Source organism: Bos grunniens, chromosome 4 (assembly GCF_055505025.1).
Source record: "Bos grunniens cultivar Pamir isolate PY7600 chromosome 4, Bosgru_T2T1.0, whole genome shotgun sequence".
Classification (NCBI taxonomy): Eukaryota; Metazoa; Chordata; class Mammalia; order Artiodactyla; family Bovidae; genus Bos; species Bos grunniens.
In genome coordinates this window covers 28090899-28113537 of record NC_141168.1, presented here as the reverse complement: position 1 = coordinate 28113537, position 22639 = coordinate 28090899, and the positions used below count along the sequence as shown (strand labels likewise).

The 22639-nt window shown below is 42.1% G+C and overlaps 1 protein-coding gene across 4 annotated transcripts in view; it reads left to right on the top strand.

The window, feature by feature from the left end:
- Positions 1-22639, top strand: part of SND1 (staphylococcal nuclease and tudor domain containing 1) — a 421555-nt gene that overhangs the window by 250048 nt on the left and 148868 nt on the right. For all 4 annotated transcript variants that reach the window (XM_086395775.1, XM_086395776.1, XM_086395778.1 and 1 more), the window contains one exon: positions 15317-15458. In XM_086395775.1, coding sequence (XP_086251901.1) covers positions 15317-15458 — 142 coding nt within the window. The remainder of the gene's footprint in view (positions 1-15316; positions 15459-22639) is intronic.

Genomic DNA, 22639 nt, shown 5'->3' with positions numbered 1-22639 from the left:
ACCCTGCTTTGAATCACTTATAAACTCTTTCTGATTCCTTCATTAATAAGTGAATTAATAAAATTTTGACACATCTTCATTTTATATTTGTATAGAAGTCATGAGTTTTACTAGTTCCCTTTAAGAGGGGAGGCAATTGCAAGAACAGGAGAGCAACACCAGACTACTTATAACATTGTTTTTATTGGCTCGTCTGTACCTGAAAATGTGAAGAGTCATTTGGTTGTATAAGTTCTTTTAAGAAATAAAGTTCTAAAGTGAATATGCCTCTTTCATCCGCACAATGCCCCATTCCATGCCCCTGCCTTTCTTGGTCTTCTGTTTTCTTCACCAACAGGCTTTTGTGTTGGAAAATTCAGGTGTCTTAGTAAGTTGACATAGAAGGATTGGACACTGAGGACAGGGCCCTGTGTCTAGACATGTATTCCAGCTCTTAAATTCAGCACCTCTGAAGATATGTTTGATCAGGTGACTTGCCCAGAGGTGGACCATTGTTAGAGACAGGTGTTTTTTTTTTTTTGGTTTTTTTTTTTTTTTCTTGCTTCTTTCAGTAAAATGTCTTCCAAAATAATCTGTAGACTTGATGTCCTCCTGCAGTGAATTCTGTTTTCAGGAAGTTTTTCTGCCACACATTTGTCTAGTTCCCTTCTGATTTCTTGTTTAACTGACTTCACTCAGAGGGATACATACAAATGAGCTCTGAGAAGCAGAGTCCTCCCTTTGATTTAAGTGGCCTGAGCTACAGTTTTATTGTCTTTCTTCCTTTGTTCAAAGAAAGGAGAGAGGAAATTGAGGGAGTCCTGGAGCATTTCTTCCAAAGAAAAAAATGTCGTATGTTTTCAGAGAGTTGCCTGTGGTATAGACTCTGCTTCCACTGGTTCATGCTCTTCAGTTCTCTTTCTGTTCTCTGGGCGTATGGGGAGATTGTTCTGTGAGTCTGTTTCGTGGGTCCAAATTGGCTGAATGAGCCTGTTACAGGCCTGGCTAAATGAATGTTCGGGTATGCAGGAGGCAGTTGATAAAATTCCTGATTCCCAGGTTCAGGTGTGCGATTGGGTTGTTCGATTTGTGCCATGACTGCCAAGTGATGTGATAAAACCTGAAACGTTTCTGCCCAGCCATGGCTTCACTCTTCACTTCCCCATCATAACACTACTTAGCCCTAGATTGAACTCATTTTGTCCTGTGGCTATCGCTTATATAAACATCTCAAAGTAAGTCATTTTACTAACACAGACATTCTGCTTACTCGAGTTTTAAGGCTTTATTTAGCATGCTTCCAACTTATTCCCTGCAGAATGTTGTACAGAATGTTGGACACTCCTCGCAGTGTTAACTTCCAGATAAATATCCTTGAATCAGACCTTAGGGCAACTTTGGAATTACCTAGTAATTTTGTGCCTCAATTCCTCATGAAAAGGGTATTCTCAGGAATAAATGATAGAATTTGTATAATAAGATTAGATTTGGGACTATTTGAATTTGGAGGAAGACCTGTGTTCTCTTGTAGGACATTACGGCAACATGCCTGGCTACTTCAGCCACCATATTCATTCTATTCCATTATTTCAAGTTGTCAGTCCTCTGACTCCAACTGCATTATTGATGAGCTCTTTTTGAGTAGCTGTCTCTTCTCTCCTGGCCGTGCCCTCCTCCTCCTTCAGGCGGTTTCTCTTTTTCCTGGCAATTTTCCCCTTTGATCTTCACTGCCTTCTCATGGTACCTTCCTTCAGCATTTACACAATCACTTATTATAGTAATTTTGTATTTGTTAATGTATTGATTGGTAACTGATCTTAGTTGGCGTATGTACAATGATCTTCCTTAGTAGTTGCTAAACTCCTGAGAAAATGATATCTTTTCTCTGTCTCTTTACAGAGCCTGATTTAGATTTGATTTACCAAGGGATGACCTAAACAGAATGAAACTGCATTTGAACGAATGTGACCCCCTAGATCCTAGATGTATGGTTAACTGTGCTGGTTAGTAACTAGAAGTGAGAGGCTGGTAGAAGGGTGCAACAGGAGGATGGCCTGTTTTCTAGAATACAGCAGCAGTATGGAAAACCTGGTTAGCAGCATGAGCCCGAGTATTAGATCACCAAATTCAGGTCTTGGCTCAGTTTTTTTATTACTTTGTCACCTTGAAGTTATTTAACGTCTCTGTGCCATAGTTTTCTCATCTGTAAAATGAATGTAATAAGGGCCCTTATTACCTCATTAGGTTGTGGTGTGCTTCAATGAGTTAATACATCCAAGGTATTTAGAACCATTGACCTAATGAGAGAGACCAATGGTTCATGTGGTGCTGGTGGTGATTAAAAGGCGGGGCGTTCTGCCTAGCAAGGAAGTTCCTTGAAAATGATCCATCCATCCTCATTGGTAATATTTGTATTGCAAACTTTTTATCTAGTTCAAGTCCCAAACTATGCTCCTTCTCTCTTGAGTTCTTTTACTGGCTCTTTATCTTTCCTTGGCATTTAACATATGCTGTCTGGCCTGTGTTTTAGATGCATTTGACATGTTGAGTCATGAATGAATGATCAAACAATAAGTATTGAAAGCTTATTATAGCCCCTGGCTTCCTTTGTGGCTCAGACAATGAAGGATCTTCCTGAAATGCAGGAGACCCCCGGGGTCATCCCTGGGTCAGGATGATCCCCTGATGAAGAAAATGACAACCCACTCCAGTATTCTTGCCTGGGAAATCCCATGGATCGAGGAGCCTGGTGGTCTGCAGTCTATGGGGTCCCGAGAGTCAGACACAACTGAGAGACGTAAGCTTTATTATATTCTAGGCACAGTGCTGGGTGTTGAGGATGCAACATTACAAAGGACGGGTGCAGTCCTTCTAGGTCATATGCAGCTGGGTCTCTAATTAGAACTGTAATAGAAGTATGGAAGTGTTTTAGCTCGGTTGTGTCCGACTCTTTGCGACCCCATGGACTGTAGCCTACCAGGCTCCTCTGTCCATGGAATTCTCTAGGCAATAATACTGGAGTGGGTTGCCATTTCCTTCTCCAGAGAATCTTTCTGACCCAGGGATTGAATCTGCATCTCTCCTGCATTGCAGGCAGATTCTTTACCATCTAAGCTGCGTGGGAAGTTAGGCAGTCTCAAGACCTAACTTGAGACTTGTATCATCACAGTTGTACCCTCTTCCATGTGGTCAGAGACCATGTTTTAAGTGATTTTAAGTTGAGGCCTAAAGAAGAAATTAGTTGGAGGTCTTATTCAGGACTGAAGGATATAATTACGTACCAGAAGGTCCTGAGGCAGAAAGTGGCAGTCAAGTGTGGTAATGAAGTCAGCATTTCTCACTTCATTCTGGCCACTCTGTGCAATGAACAGTAGCTTTAGTATCTTTACCGGGTGAGGGGAGGACTTCACAGTGTACTTGGGGGGTACTGAATGGTGGCTGGAACTAGGTTTTTGGCAGGGAATGAAGAAAGATAAGTGTGAGATCTACTTTGATAGAAAAACTAGTAGAATTTGGCCATTGCCTGGATCCAGAGGTCATGGGTAGAGGATGAAAGGTGGGTGTCAGGCATGTGTATCCTAATGTCCAGCGCAAATAACTGTTGATGCTGCTTTTCCCGTATGATAATTTTCCTCCCAAATATATGCCACAAGGGTTTGCAGTTCTGGACCTTTTAAAACTGAGGTAACCATGGATTGTTCAAATGGTCCAAGGCCAGAAAAGTGGATGGGCTTCATGCATGAGATAGTCCTGTTGGATGAGTGTACAAAATTACCCAGAGAGTTAAGGGAGAAGAGGGGTCCCTAGGTCAAGCCCTTTATCTCCAAATTTTAAAGAATCTTTAAAGGGAATTTCCCAAGCTGTGAGGGGAAAAATCATAGAAACTAAAAAGTAAGAGCCTCACGACACCAGTGACAACGATAATTATTAATATATATGCACCATTGGAGACAGAAATGGCAGTGATATGAGATCCTTAGCTGAAAAAGAAATACCTTGAACAAAACCCTTGGTCTGCATTCTCTGCCATCACTCACATATTCTGGGGTACATGGTTTCCACTGGTAGTCTAGAGCCTGGGAGTCTCACATTGAGAACCTCAGTACAGTATCCATATGCAAATACATCATATCCAAGTTGTAAAGTCACTGGTTGGGGGCAGCATGAAATCTGTATTTTTCTTTAGGAGGAATTACAGCTCCCAAATGTACCCCAAGACACAACATGTCTAGCAACTTTAAAGTTATTTTTCTTTAAGGACAGTTTCATTATTGTTTAGCCTGTTATTACACATTTTTATTGGATGTGTGGAATTCTGGGTACTTTTTTAAATTTGATTTTATTGATTTTTGGGTGCACTGGGTCTTCGTAATTGCACACGGGCTTTCTCTAGTTGCATTGAGCACGGGCTACTCTCTGGTTGCGGTGCATGGGCCTCTCGTGGTGCCTTCTCTTGTTGCGGAGCTCAGGCTCTAGGATGTGTGGGCTTCAGTGGTTGCAGCTCAAGAGCTCAGTAATTGTGGCCCAGTGGATTAGTTGCCTCTCAGCATGTGGAATCTTCCCGGACCAGAGATTTGAACCCATGTTCCCTGCATTGGCAGGTAGATTCCTAACCACTGGACCACCACCCTTCTAAATACTTTCAGTAAACTATCTCTGAGCCCAAAGTCATGCTGTTTACATCGTGCTGCTGACTTTACTAGGAACACGTTTTCTCATTCTTACATGGTGCTAACGCGAGATTTTCGTTTTTCCATGGAGTGACAGCACTCCTTTTGGCGCTGCACCACAGTTACCTAAGGGAAACGTTCGTTCCTCAGGAGAAGAGCTGCTTCATTTGCTGTCATCAGTGCCATAAAGCTCTGTGCTTCAGATGCTGTTTTTGAAGGAGACATGGATCATGTTTCTCATGCAGTTTTAGGTTGGGACGTTTTCCAAATCAGTTTCCAGGCTTTATTACAGTGTCCATAATATTTATTTGTCTCAAAATATATGGAACAATTATGAAGAACTAATTCACTCAAGAGAATGTTGACTCTTGGCTCTTAAATTATCTGACCTGAATAATTTGCAAGTTTATCTGGGCAAAATCAAATAAGCTCCTGAATGTTAATATATTTTCTTTTTTAAAAACAAAAACTTTCATATTTCTTAACACAAGTTTTCTGTCAAAATTTTTGTTTTTAAGTGCCTCGAATATAAATAAGCCAAGGGAAGAAAATCATCTCTATTAGTACTACCAGAAAATTTTCAGTAAGAATACATCTGTTCACCAAAATGCGGGGTTGTTTTCTTTCTTCACTTTCTCTCCTGTTCCCCCCTCCCTTTTGTAAGTGATGGAAGGTTTTTTCAGAACTGAGACTTCCTCTGTTTTATTTCTTAACTGTGGAGTCAGTGCCTGGAACTGTGACACATAATGGGTGCTTCATGCCTTTTTCTACTTAATTATTTTCCACATGAATATTTCTCTCTTACCTCACTTTTACTATCTACCTAGTATTATCTTACGTGTTTTTGGATATTTAGTTTATTTGGATTATTTTTTCCTTTCACAAAAAAAGTCATTGGTTCCTTTAGCTAAATCATAGTCTGTAGTTATTTTCTTAGAGCAGTTCTGCTTAAAACAAAGTAGAAACTTAGACCAAAGGTTAGCATGAGTGATTTAGCAGTATCATTATTTACCTATAAAGCTTTATTGAGTAAAATGATTAAGTTTTAGTTTAATGCATTCTTATGCACTGACCATTTATGTCTCAATAATTTCTACCATAATGGATGTCCTTTTTCTCTGTTTCAAAAACTTGAATTTAACCTTCCAAATTTTATAGTAATTTCATTAATGCTTTAAAAATGTAAATATTAACTCCTCCACAATGCTTTTTACTTAAATTTGTTGAACCTAAATTGGTATGTCTGCAAGCAAAGATGAAGGTGATGGGTTGGCCAAAAAGATTATTAGGAAAAAACCTGAACCTTTTGGCCAACCTTATACTTTTAAGGGGTGTTGAGATTATTTTAATCATCTAACCTTTATTTAACATTTATCTTCATTTTTTATGTCCTAGGTTGCTTGATTTTTTTTTTTTTTTTCTTTCCCCTCCTCCATCCTTTTCTGAAGTTGTGTTCTTGTGTCAGGTGGGGCAGAATTTAGCATGACATCAATTTCCTTGCTTCTGAGTTCTTGATTTGCCCATGAAATGAAAACTTGTGCTTCATCAGACCGTCTTTTAAATTCTTTACTCTGCACGTATTATTTTAATTATATCTCTCAAGCCATTTTGTGGTTCTGTAATAAATTCTCACCTCTTGCATATAGAGACTTCAGAAGTGATACAAATTGATCTAAATTTTTCTTTTAAATTGTGTTTCAGACCTGTGTTTTACTTTTTAATCATAGCCTCATAATTGATAATTCAGAGTTACAGACACTGGTTGCTGTGCTTTGTTCCACACTCACAGTGTCACATACCATGTATACGCTATGCTTTTAGACCATTCTCATGTCCTTTTTCTGGAAATGTACAAGATGGTTATTGTAGTATTCCTATAATAACTCATAATTCTTTTTTTCTTAGAAAAGTTAACAGCAGCATTGTTAAAAATCTAAATGGCCCTTTTCTCATATCCCCGTTGGTTGTGTTTATCTTTAACAATTTAAAATAGAAATACTACCTTTTAACTATTATCACTGTAATCATCTATTTGACATAAATTGGTTTTTCTACAATTTCTAAATTAAATGTTTTTTGTGAAATAATTAGCCTGAAAATAATGGGAAGATATGCTTTCCCCTTTAAACATTTTTTTGTTATAAATTGATAATTTTGGACCACTATCTTTTGTGTCCATATTCTTGAGCAAATATAATTGTTTCATAATAAAATGCTTTCTTCATATCATAACTAAAGCACCCAGTGGTGTCAGAAACATAGTGTATTGCTGTGCTCATGTTCAAAGTTCTCATGCATAGGATAGTCTTTTACCCAAATAAAATATACAAAAGCAATCCTATATTTACTTACCTGACCTAAGATAAAACATTTGCTCCATAAAAGAATAGGATTTCTTTTTTAAAGGAAAAGGTTGTCAGGAGGAAGATTTTTAAGGAGAATGACATGGATTCAGGAAGTACAGCCTAGGAAAGGATGTGAAGGGAATTTCCAAGGTCAGCCCAGGACATCTGCTATGTATCAGGCCCCACGGGCCACCGTTCATGCAGAGGTCAGTAGGAGGACGGCATCACTCCAGGAAGAGCTGGAATTTAAAAAGTCATCATTTTAGAAACACTGAATACCTTTGTGATTTGAGAAACACTGAATTCTTTAACCAAGGATTGTTAATAGTCATCTGTTGGAGAGCTAGAATCTGTAGAAATGGGGATGGGGTAGTTTGGGTGAAGTAGTGGGTGGGAAGAAGATGGAGTTTATTTGTGAAAACCACAAATTATGAGCCATAACTCTGAGACAGTTGTGGATTGGCAGACTGGAGCAAAGATGTGGCTTGGCACTGCCTTGGTTATCCATGCTAGAGAAAGAGAATTGAAATAGGAAGAGAGCAGGCTTATAGTTGATACCTTATCCTACGTAGGTATAGACTTACCTCTGCTCTTTTTGTCTGAGGCATAGAGATACCATCAACTGCACTCTCTATACACTAAACTTATAAGCAGATTTTTTTTTTTTTTTTGTCTTATAGAAAAACCAAGGGCATTGTATTTCCTGTTGGTGATCAAATGCAGGTTTTTCCTCTCAAAGGCTTTGACTTCATTTCTAAAGGTTAAATTGAACGGTTCTTACAGCATAATTTCAACCAGTTACATTTGGGAAACTGAAAGTCATTTCAGTAAAAGAATTATCTCTGAGCCTATGTAGAATGTTCATTTGATTGGGAATTGGGTATTATTTTATGCACGTTAAGCCAGATCACAGAATGATTTTATTTCAAGGTAGAAAAGAAATGTCAATAGACGTGTGTACTTAGTAGTACTCTTTTCATTGCTTGAGTAGAACATTTCCTCTATATAGCCAATTGAGGATGGCATCATGCTTACTCTTAGCCATTGCCTGAGAACTGATACTTCTTATGGTGCTTTTGGGAAACATGAGTTTTTTCCTGTGGTCGTCTAACCTTTTGCTTTCTCATTCAAACTATTTTCAGTTTAAATTTTTAAAAGTACTTCAAAGCATTGACTAGCTAAAAGTGGTTTACCTAAAATATAATTACTGAGTACTGAATTTTGAACTTGTTATTCACTGTGAAATACATATAAACTAGTTGATTAAGAAAATTTTCTTGAGTTAAAAATGAAAATCTGACATAGTCTACCTACCCAAGACATTTTTTTTATTTTTTATTGTTGGTGTTTTTTTTTTATTTGAGCATAGTAACTTTAGAATGTCATGTTAGTTTCTGCTGTATAGCAAGGTGAATCAGTTATATGTATATATGTGTCCCTTCATTTTTAGATTTCCTTCCCATTTAGGTCACCACAGAACATTAAGTAGAGTTCCCTGTGGTGTTTTTTTTTTTTTTTTTAATTTACATGTAAATGGACTTTTGATAAACATGTACACATGTAACCATCGCTACGGTCAAGATAAGAGGCTTTCATGTTTCCCACCTCCCCCACACACAATTCTTCCATCCTCTTTGGAGTCAGCTCCCAGCCCTTCCCATGGTCCGTGGCCACCAGTGATCTGTAATGTGTCTTTACAGTGTAAATAACCTTTGCAAGAATGTCATAGAAATGGAATCATGTATTTGAGATTCATCCGTGTTGTTACCTCCTTTTATTGCAGAGTAGTCTTCTATTGTGTGAGTGGATCACAGTTTGCTTATCCAGTCCCCTGTTGAGGGAGGTTTTGACTTGGGGTGATGACAGAAGAAGTTCTGACCATATTCTATCTAATCTATTTCTGGAACAGGATTTGACTTTCTTTTTAATTGGGCTGCTGTGATTGTTGTAATGCTGCTTTGCATGTTTTCATCCTAAACATGATTGTGTCTTTTCTTCTTAGCGTTTGCCAAGTCCTGCTTTCTTTTCTCAGTGTTGTACTTCATGGAACAGAAACAGATGGTGGGCAAGACCAACCCAATAAAAATATGCAGACACCTGTTTTTTGCAGGGCTGTAGAGGGCAGACATATCCTCAGTGTTTCACTTCTGGTGGTAGAGAAAACTTCCCCTTCATGTTGGGGATACAAAGACAAGGAAGAAAGTTTAGTTGCTCATTCATGTCTGACTCTTTGCGACCCCATGGACTGTAGCCTAGCAGACTCCTCCATCCATGGGATTTTCCAGGCAAGAGTACTGGAGTGGGGTGCCATTTCCTTCTCCAGAGGATATTTCCGACCCAGGGATCGAACCCAGGTCTCCCACATTGTAGGCAGACGCTTTACCATCTAAGCCACCAGGGAGGACCTTGGGGATACAAAGGAGGTGTCTTCCTTCCAGCATGGGAAGTGTACCCCACAGACTCCTTCTGCCGTTTGGTCTCTGATTTTTAGGCTGCCCTCCCTTACTAATTGGTGAAGAAGTTGAAGCAAGGAAGAAAACCGAAGGTCATGTTCTCTGAGTGTGCTACCCATAAGAATGCAGCCTCTCAAGTTTAGGGCTTTCTTCCAACTTAGTGCTCCTGCAAATGTCCTCTTGATTCATTCCTCCCAGGAATGGAGCCCAGAGCCTGAAACATGGTTTCTCCTACGTTCCAACACTTTGAAGGCCCGAGTGAGGCACTGTGCCAGCTAACTAAACACTGTGAGAAACTGTAAACCACAGACAACACTTAATGAGAGATTATTGATGGCCCAGCTGCAACACCTTTTTTTTTTTTTGGTAGTGTACGTGGTTTCTTAGATTTTTTTCCAGTCAGAGTGGTTTTGTTTCTAGGGTTCTCTGCTGTGTTCACTTCATTCCTGGTAAACTTGGACCTCACTGCTGTTTACACCTTCCACCAGCCCCCTTCACAGATGCTTCACCATGAAGCATGGCAGACCAGCCAGGGAAGGGGAACTTTGTGGTCATGTTGGAGCTGGAGGCATTCCCAGATGTCCCCTCCCAGGGCTCCCCTGATGTCAGGAGATTGTCTCGCTAGACAGCTGGTTCCTTGAAGGGAATCATAAATTCCTTCTCTGAATTGAAAGACCACCTGGGGCCCTGGAGCCTGTGGGTTGGGAAGGAGGGAGTGTGGAGTGATGGAGTTCCTTTTCACCTTTCTGGTCAGGAATGTGGTTATGCTCTGCCTGCTGCGTGATTACAGGGGTGATTCTTCTGGGCTGGAGTGCCCTGACCACAGAGATACCTACGATGAGAAGTTAGCACAGTACAGCTTAAAATGAGGGTGTATGTTTGCTTAAGTAACCTTAGAACTGACTTCCACGTTCTCTTTTTTTCTCTCTGTATCTGTCCACTTGTACACAAATACTTTGCTGCTTCAGTATTAAGGTTAGTTGGACCCAAACAGCTTTGTGCTCCTGAGTCCTTTAGCCTCAGGTCACCCTTGCAGAGACAGGGTCAACTCTTTTAGAGGGGGACCCTCCTGGTTTGCTGGAGTGGGCAGCTCAGGACGCGGTTGTACCTGCAGGAGACTTCATCATGTTTGAGTTCAGTTTCCCCAGTCTTGTGGAGTTGAATACCCCCATGGTACCATTATAAGCTCTGCATGTATTTGTTTTTAGTTCTTTTTCCTATGATGTTAATCAAAGAGTGGTTGTGATGATGAGAACTAATTAGTGAGTTTCATTATTAACAGTTCCCATCTGAGACTTGCACATGATAATCCTGAGTGGTTAACTGTTAACTAATGGGTTTACTTATTCCCATTTCCCTGTACTGTTTTGTGTGCTGTGATGTCTGCCTCTCACCAGTCCCGACTATGTTATGCCTTGTTCAGTCATTCAGTCACGTCCGACGCTTTGTGACCCCATGGACTGTAGCCCACCAGACTCCTCTGTCCATGGAATCCTCCAGGCAAGAATACTGGAGTCCTTCTCCAGGGGATCTTCCTACCCCGGGTATCAAACTTGTGTCTCCTGCATTGGCAGACGGATTCTTTACCACTGAGCCACCAGGGAGGCCCATGTTAAGGCCTTCTCTGTGCTATTTTCAGTGGAAAAATCATAGATTTCACTTTGCTGGCAACCAGTGTAAACTGACAACCAAAATCCTTGTTCCAGAATTTAGAGAGATTGATTTGTATTTAGTTCTGTTCTTTGAAGATACTGGGGACCTACCTGTGTGAGTAGTGTTCTTGTGGCTCTCTGCCCTGTGACTGCCACATAAGGGTTCTCCTTTACTTGTCTCTTCCCCACCCCATCCCCCTCCACAACTTACCCGCTCTCCCAAACTTGGTAATTCATTATACTCAATTATTTCAAACATGTGTTTGCTTACACAGCAAAGTACTTTGTTAGAGGTAAGTTACAGTCTCACTGATGAAGGGGATCTTTTATAGGCATTGACACATGTACCCACGTTTACAAGAGGTTTATACTGACCATCGGAAGTGAGGGCAGAGTAGGAGTGTGTGCTTAAGGTTTGTTTATAACCTTTCCCACTCCCTGAGGATCATCCTGCCTTTCTTCAGGTCCTTCAAAACCTCATTCCTGTAAATTTGAGGTATAGATATTAACATCCTTTGAAATGAAGTCACCCCAGGCACATTTGTTGCATCATTACTTTCTCAATTTCAAGGTGCATTGAAGAAGCAGAAACATTCCTTAAAGAGATGCCATCCACAATAGCAGGTTAAATGTAGCTAATGCAACCTTAAATTAGCTTTTCTAGGAGGACAGAAAAATACTTAATGTTTGGTTTGTTTTGAAGCACAGGTAATGTGAAAACTACCAATGCAACAAAGAAGACTTATCTGGTCAGAACTACAGTTGCTTCTTGATTATTTACACTGGTGGAGGGGAATATTAGTACAGAAAACTATAGCTAATATAGCCACATGCATTCTCAAAGCCTTGAGACTGTGTAACTCAACTGTGAGAGCTGCGGCGAATAGATTCCCAGACCTCATGTAAACCAGCCTGAGAATGGTTTACTCCACAGAAAACTTGAGGATGAGGGTCTTTGTAACAGTATTCCTAAACAGAAATATTTGATATTTAATAGTCTTACCTGTGCCTTAAGTCTCCATGTTGTTATTTCTTTAAATTTGAGGCCATTAATCTTTATTTTTTAAAATATGTTTGGAGTTATAAGGAAATCTGTCATTTCACCAGGTCTTAGAAGGTCCTGCTTTGAATAATTGGAAGAGAATTTTAAATGTCATGTTAATGACGTCCTTTCAACTTTATCACTTGGCTGCCCTTGAAATCCACCTGCCATCTTCAACTCTTCATTAGGGCTTAAACTGGGCTCTAATCATGTTTTCTCTTATTTACCTACTGCTGAAACCTTTAGAAATGAGTATTGGAGCCTAGCACATTGCTGTACTTTCACAGGCTCTTAGGAAGGCAATTGTTTAGCCGTAACCTTTAGTCCATTTTCTAGTAAGATAAGCAAAAATCCTAAAATTTAAAAAAAAGGAAAAAATTCCATAGCTAAATTCACAGAGAATGACTTATAACTATATCACTTGAGGGAACTTGTCAGCCCATCTTTCCAGTCTTTTCACTTGAGCCACAGAAACAAATGCTAAAGGTTTCGAGAATTTTTGTATTGAAAAGGAACTTGCCAAGCAAAGGAAGAGCTTGAGATGACTAGGAAAGACAGATACCATTGTCTGCCTGTGACGTGAGTTTCAAAAAAGCTGATGACATCTTTTGGTGATTGCATTCAATTTAATTCACTTTATTAGAATTTTTTATTTCAAAAACTCTACCACCTTGGGCAAGATATCCATCTTTTCCTTTAATAGATGGTCCATGGGCGTATCACCTGCTCAAGAGGATGAAGAGATCTGCATTTTGTCCCACGGTTTTGCCTCTGGGAAGAGACATGGCCAATTCTCATGGGTTTTTAGAATTTGCTTTCATGGCTTCAGTTGTCACAATTGGCTTTTGCTTCTCATTGTCATAATCGATGGCATGTCACATTCCCTTTGCTCTCTTCCCATGTATTTCTGGAATAGGATTAAATTGTAGGTTGAGACTTAGGAGGAGTGAGGAACATCCATTGTTTTATTTTTATCGGTCCATCTGTCTGTATCTGTCTTACATGGCTAACAGTAGGGCCCCTTCATTTCTCCCTGATTCTCTGTCTGAGTAAGTATCCCTGATAAACTAGGTAATTATTAGCAAGATAGGAGTTTGCTGCCACTTTCTTTTTCAGTATTAACATTAGAGGTGTACGTGTGTGTGCGATTTTATTCCCGTAAGCATCTTTTTCTCAGATAAATACATCTTAGAGACGGTGATGAGCAAATGTCTATTTTTGAAAAATATAGATTACTGTGGTCTCGAGGGAAAGGCCTTCTCTTTAGAGGCCTTAAGTTGCCTCATGATTTGTGATAATCAATTTAATAATTGTTGTTGACTTATTGGCTCAGCCCAGAAGTAACGTTGCAGATTTAGACTAGCATGCACAAGGGTTTTAATCAGGTGGTACCTTCCTTCCTGTGGAGCATTTGTCTTGCTTGACTGTTCTGGACCTCAGCCAAGCGCCAGAAAAGCATCTTCCCACTGTATATGGATGGAAGTGTGTGTGAAGTGTTCATTGGGGAAGTTCCCAACCCACTAAAGCTCATTGTTACCTTACCTTTTTACCAATACGCCCTTAGAAAAACACTGAGAATAGATGACTGTCTCTCCTTTTCTCCAAGAATCTGTTTAAAGAGAAGGATGACTCTCATTACTATAAATATTGCTTTCATCCCAGCCTACCTCACGGCTTCTGAATGAGAGGAGCCCCTTTGGCTGCTGTGAAGACTCTCAAATACTTGATGGCTTGTTAAATTTTCATTGTCTAATGTGCATTAATTTAGGTACAATAGCTCTGTTGCTAGGAGCAGAGTTAGGAAGGAAGAGCTTGGCGAGTGCAGACGGCTTCTGTCTTCCGAGTTGGGCAAGTGTGCAAAACTCGCTGTCCTCCGAGGGAGCTTGGGGCTCTGCCGGCCGCGCTGCAAACCTCTGAAATTCATCCAGTGACTATTCCCCCAGCAATGCCACATGATACCTGATGCTTGCTTACTCTGTCATCTGTTTAATTAGCTGGAGAGACTGAAAGGATTTGATGGCTCTCAGCTCGTCTGAAGCTGAGAGCTCTGAGGTTCAGAAGGTCCATGAGTTGGTACTCTTGAGGGTAGATGCTTATACTTTGGGTTGATGCATGGGAAAAGTTTTTTTTAAACCCGTATAAAGTTTCACATGCTTTTATCATTTCTGTAATTATTGGTGCTGACATGATGTGGTGTCTTCTGGTCCCCACGGATCACATCCTGCTGTTGCAGGTTTCCTGGGCTGGGAACAGGAGCCGCATGCCCCAGTCCCTCCTCATCCCTGGAAAGACAGAGAGCAGGGCTTGAAGTATGGGATCCTCCCCACTGACCCCACAAAGGCTGCGCTCTCCTCCTTGTTAGGAAAACACAGCCTATTAAAGACTGACGATGAGCTGTTTTGGGTTTCCTAGAAAAGGGATTTAGGGGCTGTGTCAGGAACCTGGGTGTTATGTTTTTTTTTAATTGAAAATTAAAGGTTAGAAGGTTAAACCTTGAAGATGGTAGGTGTTGGTCTTTTCCTTTAATTTTCTGTAGGAGGAAGAAGAGCTCTTTTTCCTCTCCTGGAAGAGTGAAATTCTCATTTCAAGCCACCATCCTAATTTCTTAAAAATTATTTATTTATTTTTGGCTACACTGGGTCTTTGTTGCTGCGAGAGGACTCTCTGTCGTTGCAGTGAGCGTGGGCTGCTCTTCATGGAATGTGCGGGCTTCTCATTGTGGCGGCTTCTCTAATTGCAGAGCACAGGCTCCAGGTACATGGGCTTCAGTAGTTGCAGCACTTAGGCTCAGTAGTTGTGGCTCTTGAGCTTAGTTACTCTGCAGCATGCGGAATCTCCCTGGACCAGGGATGGAACTCCTGTCCCCTGCATTGTCAGGCAGATTCTTATCCACTGCACCACCAGGGAAGTCTTTTATATCCACTGAATGCTTTAGTAATTGAACAGAGGAGAGAAGAGAGCCATTGAGAATGCTCTAGAAGCTTTTGATTAACTCTGTTTCTCCTGTGAATGTCACATGGGTTTCTTGTTTTTGTCATGGTTTCAGAAATGTCTTATTCTAAGGTTATTTGCCCAGCTTCCTGTGGTGTGCCAGACTTTTTGCCCCAGACCAGAGAGAAAGAAACATTTACCTTGATTCCATTATTCTTCTGATGGTTCTTCTTTTCTCCCTCAGGACACCCAAAAAGCAAAGCAGTTTCTGCCCTTCCTTCAGCGGGCAGGTCGTTCTGAAGCTGTGGTGGAGTATGTGTTCAGTGGTTCTCGTCTCAAGCTGTATTTGCCAAAGGAAACTTGCCTTATCACCTTCCTGCTTGCGGGTAAGTCTCCTGTGTTATGTGGTGTTCTGAAAATTCTTCTTGAAACTCAGAAGTCATCCCTGGAGGTCACATGCCCTCCTTCCCACTGGGTTTTCCACAGGACTTGGAGCCCATGTGGGTGCTTTAGTCTCTGATGGAGACGTGAACACAGAGCTCCTAGTTTGATCCTGCTGTTACTGCAGACCCAGCACTGGTTCCATCCTGCTTCTCATTCCTGCCAACCACAGGACGTGGGCACGTAGGACAGCGTATGAGACACATATGTACTCATATCCCGAGTGAAGGGAATTCCAGACCTAAGACAGTGTTCATCATGGAGTGAGTGTTCATGGCTAATGTCTGCCATTTGGGCTAGACCGCCCTGCTGTGTTTGTGAACCATTTTTAAAGTCTTTATTGAATTCGTTACAATATAAGTTCCATTTTACGTTTTGTTGTTTTGTTTGTTTGGCCAGGAGGCACAATGTGGGATCTTAGCTCTCTGACCGGGGATCGAACCTGCAGCCCCTGCTTTGGAAGGCGGTCTTAACCACTGGACTGTCAGGACTGTCCCAAGCCTTCCTCCTTTTCTTTGCTGACCAAATGTCCATCTTTCTTACCCTATCTTTTCTAATAATACTTCACAAGCCAACAAGTCTATGTGTGAACCATGCTCTATGAGTAGTTCACATGTATGCATTCAAGGAGCAGATGGCTTCATTATTTCCCTGCTGGCAGACAAGAAAATTATTTCCATCAGTACTTTGCAGAGGCTGTGGTCTTTGAGGGGGAGGGTCACCCCACAGCTGTGCACACAAACTTTTGCTCACTCCCAAAGGACATTCCCGTTGTGTTTACCTGCTGCGTGCTGCCTTCTCTAGGGCTGTCCTGTTGCCTCAGCCCTACTTCTGTTGAATTCCTGAGTAGAATTTGCCATTCTCTGCCACATTGCCTCAGCCTCCCTTTTATTGAAGGCACTGATAGTGTCTTCCCCAATAAGGGTCTCCTACAGACCCCAGCTAAATGGATCATTAGGTGTGATCAGTGACTCCCTGAGCATGTGGCCATGAAGCACACGGTTGCTGCTTGGCCCTCATGGCTCCTTGAGTCTCCTGCAAGTCTCCTCTTACTGATCACCTCTTGCCTCTACAGGCCTTCTGAAGGGGCCAGTGGATGTATGATACACAGCTCAGGGCAGCTCTAGAAAAGGAAGGCTGTGACAAAGCCACGCCCCCCTGGAGGCCTGTGCTTTCGTTGTCTGCACATGTGTGCTGTAAGTGAACGGAGGGGCAGGATGCCTATTAAGGTTCTCGTAGTGGAGGAGTTTCTTAGCAGTGAATCCTTGTTGTTACAGGGTTTGAGATATAATATTCAACTCATTCTTTGCTCACTGCCTGCAAAACAAAAGCATCCTTTTGGCAGCGTTGAGCTTGATCCCAGAGGTGTGAAAGAGAAACAGCATTATTCTTTCCCGGAAACTTGGCCACAGATCTATAGGGGAAATAAAACATTGAGGTTCTGGCTTCCCAACCTAAAACCACCTGAATGGAGCCGGCCCAGGGCTTTAGACCTGTCTTGGCTGGAGTATTCCTGCAGAACCTTCTGGTCATACCTTGCTGAGACACAGGCAGCCTAATCACTTGCCTTGGCGTCCGCCGGTTCTCCTGTGTACTTGGCATTCTTCTAAGCCTTAGCAATTCAAAAGGCATTGCTTGAGTTACCTTACATAGTGAAAGATAGATTACAGAAGCTAATACCTGATAAAAATATGAGCTTTTACATTTTTCTCCTGCCATCCTCTATGCAGTTGTGTTATGCATCTTCTGATTTGTTTAGAATCCTGGCAGGGATACAGAACATGGGAGAGTCATGAGAGAGAGAGGAGGCAGGGAGGCCTCGGTTTGAACAGGAGGCTCTGCTGTTGTATGAGCAGGAGACTTCAGCGAATTTTGTTGTTGTTGTTTTTCTTACTCTCTTCAAGCCTTGGTTTACACATTGGCTAACTGGAGAGCATTTCTTACCTTTTAGGATTTTTGTGAGGATTTAATGAGATGTATAAACGTTCAGAGCAGGCTGCCATAAAGTAGATCATCAATAAGTGTTTCCTTCCTGCCCTCCTCACAGACTTAGTGAATTCATAACCAGAGCTTTTCTTAACTCTGTGTGGAATGGCACAGTTGTGCACCGTGTGTTTCTAAGAGACTCTGACCACCACATTAATTCAAATAAATCAAGACAAGGAGCTGCCCCAGCTGCCTCCTGACTTAGCAGAATGCTCACTGAAAGAAGAGCTACTGGCTTTCCTCTTTGAGTTTGGAGCAAGGAACTCTGCATTCTGGTAAGACACAGGCCTAGGTCTTGAGATGCTCTAGAGGAAAGACAGGCATGTGAACAAGCTGTGGTGTTTGGTGGTAGGCAAGAAAATAGAATTATTTATAAGACACAGAAGTAGCTAGCACAGAGGAGGGAATCATTGGTTGGGTGGAGGTCAGGGATTGTGTATCTGGGCTGTGTTGGAAAGGAGATATGAGTCTGCAATGTTGTAAGGACAGGACAAGAGGGGAGGAGAAGGAATATTCTAGGTAGAGGTACCACAGGTACAAAGATATAGAGGTACAGTATATTCTGATGTGTCCAGGGAACCATGAATCCTTTGGTAGAATGTAGAGTGAAGAGTGGGCTGAGGCTGGAAATACAGAAGGAAGCTAGTCTTCCACGGAACATGCTGTGGACCCTCAGAGTTGTTTAAGGTATTAGGGGCATGACATGTTTTTCTTGGTAGATAAGTTAGAATACATGAGGCTGGAGGTTGGGAGAGTGGTTAAGAAGCAAGAGGGACAGAGGCCAAAAAGCTGGTGAAAGAGGAGAGGAAAGGTTAGAAGAGTTTTTAAGAGGAAGACTTCCTCATTCAGGGAATGACTTGGGTTTTGGGGTCAAGGATGGAGGGTGACATTGAATACAGAAGAGAAAGTAAAGTGGCCCAGGGCTTGAGTTATTGGGCAGAGTTTGATGTCCACCAGCACGGGCAACACTAAGAATAGGTTCTTGCAACAGATAGTCGGTGTCCAGAGGATTAGATGGAGAATCCTGAGAGAGTAGTCTTCTGGAAGCCAAGTGTTGGGTTCTACCTTAAAAGATCGAGTAGGTAAAAACTGTGGAATTATTTTATACTACTGATCGATTACTAAGTCACGGAGTTTCTTTTTTTTAATCAGGGTTGATTCAGCTAACAGATTACAGACAATTGGGGAGTAAACGTGGGTAAGAAGAAACAGAGTTTAAAATAGACAGCTCTTCATAACAGTCTAACAGAATGGAAAAAGCAGTGCAGAAAATTGAGTGCTAAAGGGTCATTCTAAGGATGTCAGCATCTTGAGTACCTTTATAAAAACTGTAATTGTTAGGATCGGAACAGAACATGACATGAATACTTAGAAAAGCTATTCAGTATACCTATTGTCTTCATAGTGCCAATTATAGAATGGAAAACTCAACAAAGTCTTCTTGGCTAGCAAGCACATAAAAAAGATGAAGTGAGAGGATACCAGGATCTTGAGAAGCACTGGTCTGAATTCTCAGGAGCAGGAACTCAGAGGGGATGCAAGTCAGTCATCCATCGGGCAGTGACCTAGTGGAAACAGAATGAGTGAGATGGAGAACATGGCTGGAGATCCTGGAGAGAAGGGCTCCTCGGTCGTCTGAAACCAGCCCCAAAGCTGAATGTGAGTGTAAACAGACATGACACTCACACCTTCCAGCTGCTCACCTGGACAGTGGTCCGCGTGACACAACTTGGTGGCTCTCTGTGGAACACTCCCTGCACCCGGTAAAAATGATGTTATTGTTGTGATTCTCAAGGGGAAAGTCGAGAGAGCTGTTCAGCAGTCCTGTATGTGCTAGTCTCATCACTCCCAGCCTCTTGGAGAGCCCTCTGGACTTTGAGGTGGGGTGGACACTTCCATTTTCATGTGGCCTTTTTTGGGCAGACGGCCCCACAGCTTGATAGGGAGTGGCATTTGGCCCGAGCCAGCTGGCCTCTGTCACGGTTCCTGCACCCCTGTATGTGGAATGATTGCCTGGTCAGATGGGATAGCAGGTGGGGCTAGGCAGAGTCAGCTGTAGCTAACAGGTCAGCGCCTCCTGAGAGCGTTTACCCTTCAGTCCTCCCAGCACCTGGCTCAGGTTTGGCCACGGAGCAGGTGACCTTACCCCCTCAGAACTGAGAGTGCTCAAAGTCCCCCGCCTACTGCGGAGGCCGCCGCCTAGGAGCATTTACTTCACTCTTCGAGGCAATCACGGCAGTCTTTGTCCTGTGTTAACAAGGCCAACATTCTGTGGGCATTAAAAGCGTCCTTCCTTCTCATCTGGCAGCATTTAGTGAGCTGCATACACTATCTTATGGCTTCCCTGATAGCTCAGTTGGTAAATAATCCGCTTGCAATGCAGGAGACCCCGGTTTGATTCCTGAGTAGGGAAGATCCGCTGGAGAAGGGATAGGCTACCCACTCCAGTATTCTTGGGCTTCCCTGGTGGTTCAGCTGGTAAAGAATCCGCCTGCAATGCAGGAGGCCTGGGTTCAATCCCTGGGATGGGCAGATCCCCTGAAGAAGGGAAAAGCTACCCCCTCCAGTATTCTGGCCTAGAGAATTCCATGGACTGTATAGTCCATGGAGTCTCAAAGAGTCAGGCACGACTGAGCGACTTTCACTTCACTTCACTTCACTTCATACACTGTCTTCTCTTAGAACAAAAGCAGTCTAGTGGTAGTGAATTAGTCACTCAGTCGTGTCCAGCTCTTGCAGCCCCATGACTGTAGCGCACCAGGCTCCTCTGTTCATGGGATTTCCCAGGTAAGAATACTGGAGCAGGTTGCCATTTCCTTCTCCAGATCTTCCCAACCCAGGGATTGAGCCCAGGTCTCCTACACTGCAGGCAGATTCTTTATCCACTGAGCCACCAAGGAAACAAGTTTACCTTGTCTTTATTTTTAGTTCATTTTCACTTGTCCTGCGTGTCACCTTTACTTAGTACCTTGTCTAAAGGGACACTGAGGCACATATTTGCAGATTGCCTGGCCCATGATTCTCATTTTTATTTCAGAGCACCAGTGGGCTCTGGAGTGTCTTATTGCTGTGACCTTTGTATGACAGTGCCTTATTTTGCATTACTTTCTTAGCTCTGGGCTGTCTGGGTCATGCTGAGGGCACAACTCAGGAAGTTGTCCTGTTGGCTAAGCATAGCGGGTATCAAACTGTCATTAAATCAAATGCCTGAATGAGAAGAGAGTAATAATTTGAAATTTCAGTACAAAGTATTGTAAGGAGTCTTAATATCATCAGATAGTTGGACTCTTGTAACTCAGCAGTCCCCAGCCTTTTGGGCATCAGGGACCAGATTTTTGGAAGATTATTTTTCCATGGAAAGAGGGGAGGGAAGGTGGTTTCAACATGATTAAGGTATATTACATTTATTGTGCATTTTCTTCCTATTATTACTACATCAGCTCCACCTCAGATCATGAGGCATTAGATCTCGGAGGTTGGGGACCCCTATATTTAACTTTACATTTCCTCGGTCTTAATGGTAGGGCAGCAACATGTCCAGGTTTGGCTGTGTGGTGGGCAGTGGATGTAGGTCACCTCATGTGGAACTCACAGTACCAACCATCTAGAATGTGGCAAGCCACCTGGCAGGGTGTTCCCACGTGGATCACAGCAGGCGGCTTATAATTAACCAGTTACCTAGTCATATGAAACAAGACTAGAAAACGAGGCTTTTCTTTGCCTGCCCTTTGGCATTTTTCAATTTTTTATTTTCTCTTTGATTACAAATGTCCTCTTGAAACTGCCTCCCTTGTCATAAGGCAAGCAAGAGAGCTTCTAGAAGTCTGGGGTTTGATAAGTGATGGTATGTATGTCCCCGATGAGCTAAAGGGTTGGCTGTGTGTCCTTCCACCTTGAATGCCTTTGAACAAAGTACCACATTTCCTTCTCTCTGTAACGTCTCTTCTCCAGTCAATCCTAACAGAGATATCAACTGCCTGTTTCAGCAGAGCCAGAACTTTAATGAGAGAGGAGAGGGAAGGTGAACAGGAATATCATCCTCATCTCCTGGCCCCAGGAATGGTGGATCCCCATTGATTACCAGTGCCTAACCAAATTACACAATTAACGCCAGTGTATGTTTAAGTGAGAAATCCCGTTCTGCTATCACAGAGGTGCTAATGAATCAGGCTGTTATTGTAGTTGTGTTTGCTAGCCTTCTATCCTTAATTAAGCAATTACAGGGTCTGCTAATACTTATGAATTCTTTTCAGATACTTTAATTGAATTGCAACTTAATGGATATTTGTAAAGTGGGGTAGTCTTTCTCTTGGGACTTGCCCATTTGGTTCTGTCTCCTCCGCCTACTTGTTTCCAGTTGGGTCCCATTACAGGAAATGGGCAGCTGGGCATGAGACTTTTCTAGGGCTGTTCTAGTTCTTCACTTTTGAAGATATTATTGTGAATTATATGAATTATGTTGGTATCAGAAGGTCCTCAAGGGTCACTTGTAGGAATTAGCACAATAAATAGGTTTGGGGAGACTTTCTTAATGAGGCCAAGATTTTTATCACAAGTCCACTAAAAGAAAGGCATTCTCTGATAGGTTGTGGCTGATGCTTAAGTTAATCAGATAATTTCTGCCTTCTTGAATGCCTTGTAGTCTAATAGTTGAGAAAGCCATGTGAAAAACTGCAACAGAGAACAACACAATAGAGTTGTGAAGAGTATAGGTGGCATGAGAGTGCAGAGGAAAGAACAGTTAATTGAGGAATGGGAAAGACTTCCCAAGGGAGATGGTATTTGAGTGTCCAAGAGGATCTGGAACTTTTTTTTAACCTTTTTGGCCAGCTGTGTTCGATTCATTTAGGCAAAACAACTTTGCCTATATTCGTTCTCAGGAAGAGTCACCTAAAGAAATGAATGGATTCATCCATCATTTTTCCCTCTGCTTTTGTCTGGGTATATAAATCTCCTTCTCGGCCTTAGAGCGTTCAGAGCTCTGCCCTCAGCTCCCCATCTATGCATCAAGCCATTACCCATGATCACGTGGATGGAAGTGCAAGCCTACGATTACCGCCTGATTATCTTCCATCTTTAGATTGTGAATCATCCCCAGAATGAGCCTCCTCATGCTTGTGGGTCACTCAGTCAGATGGCT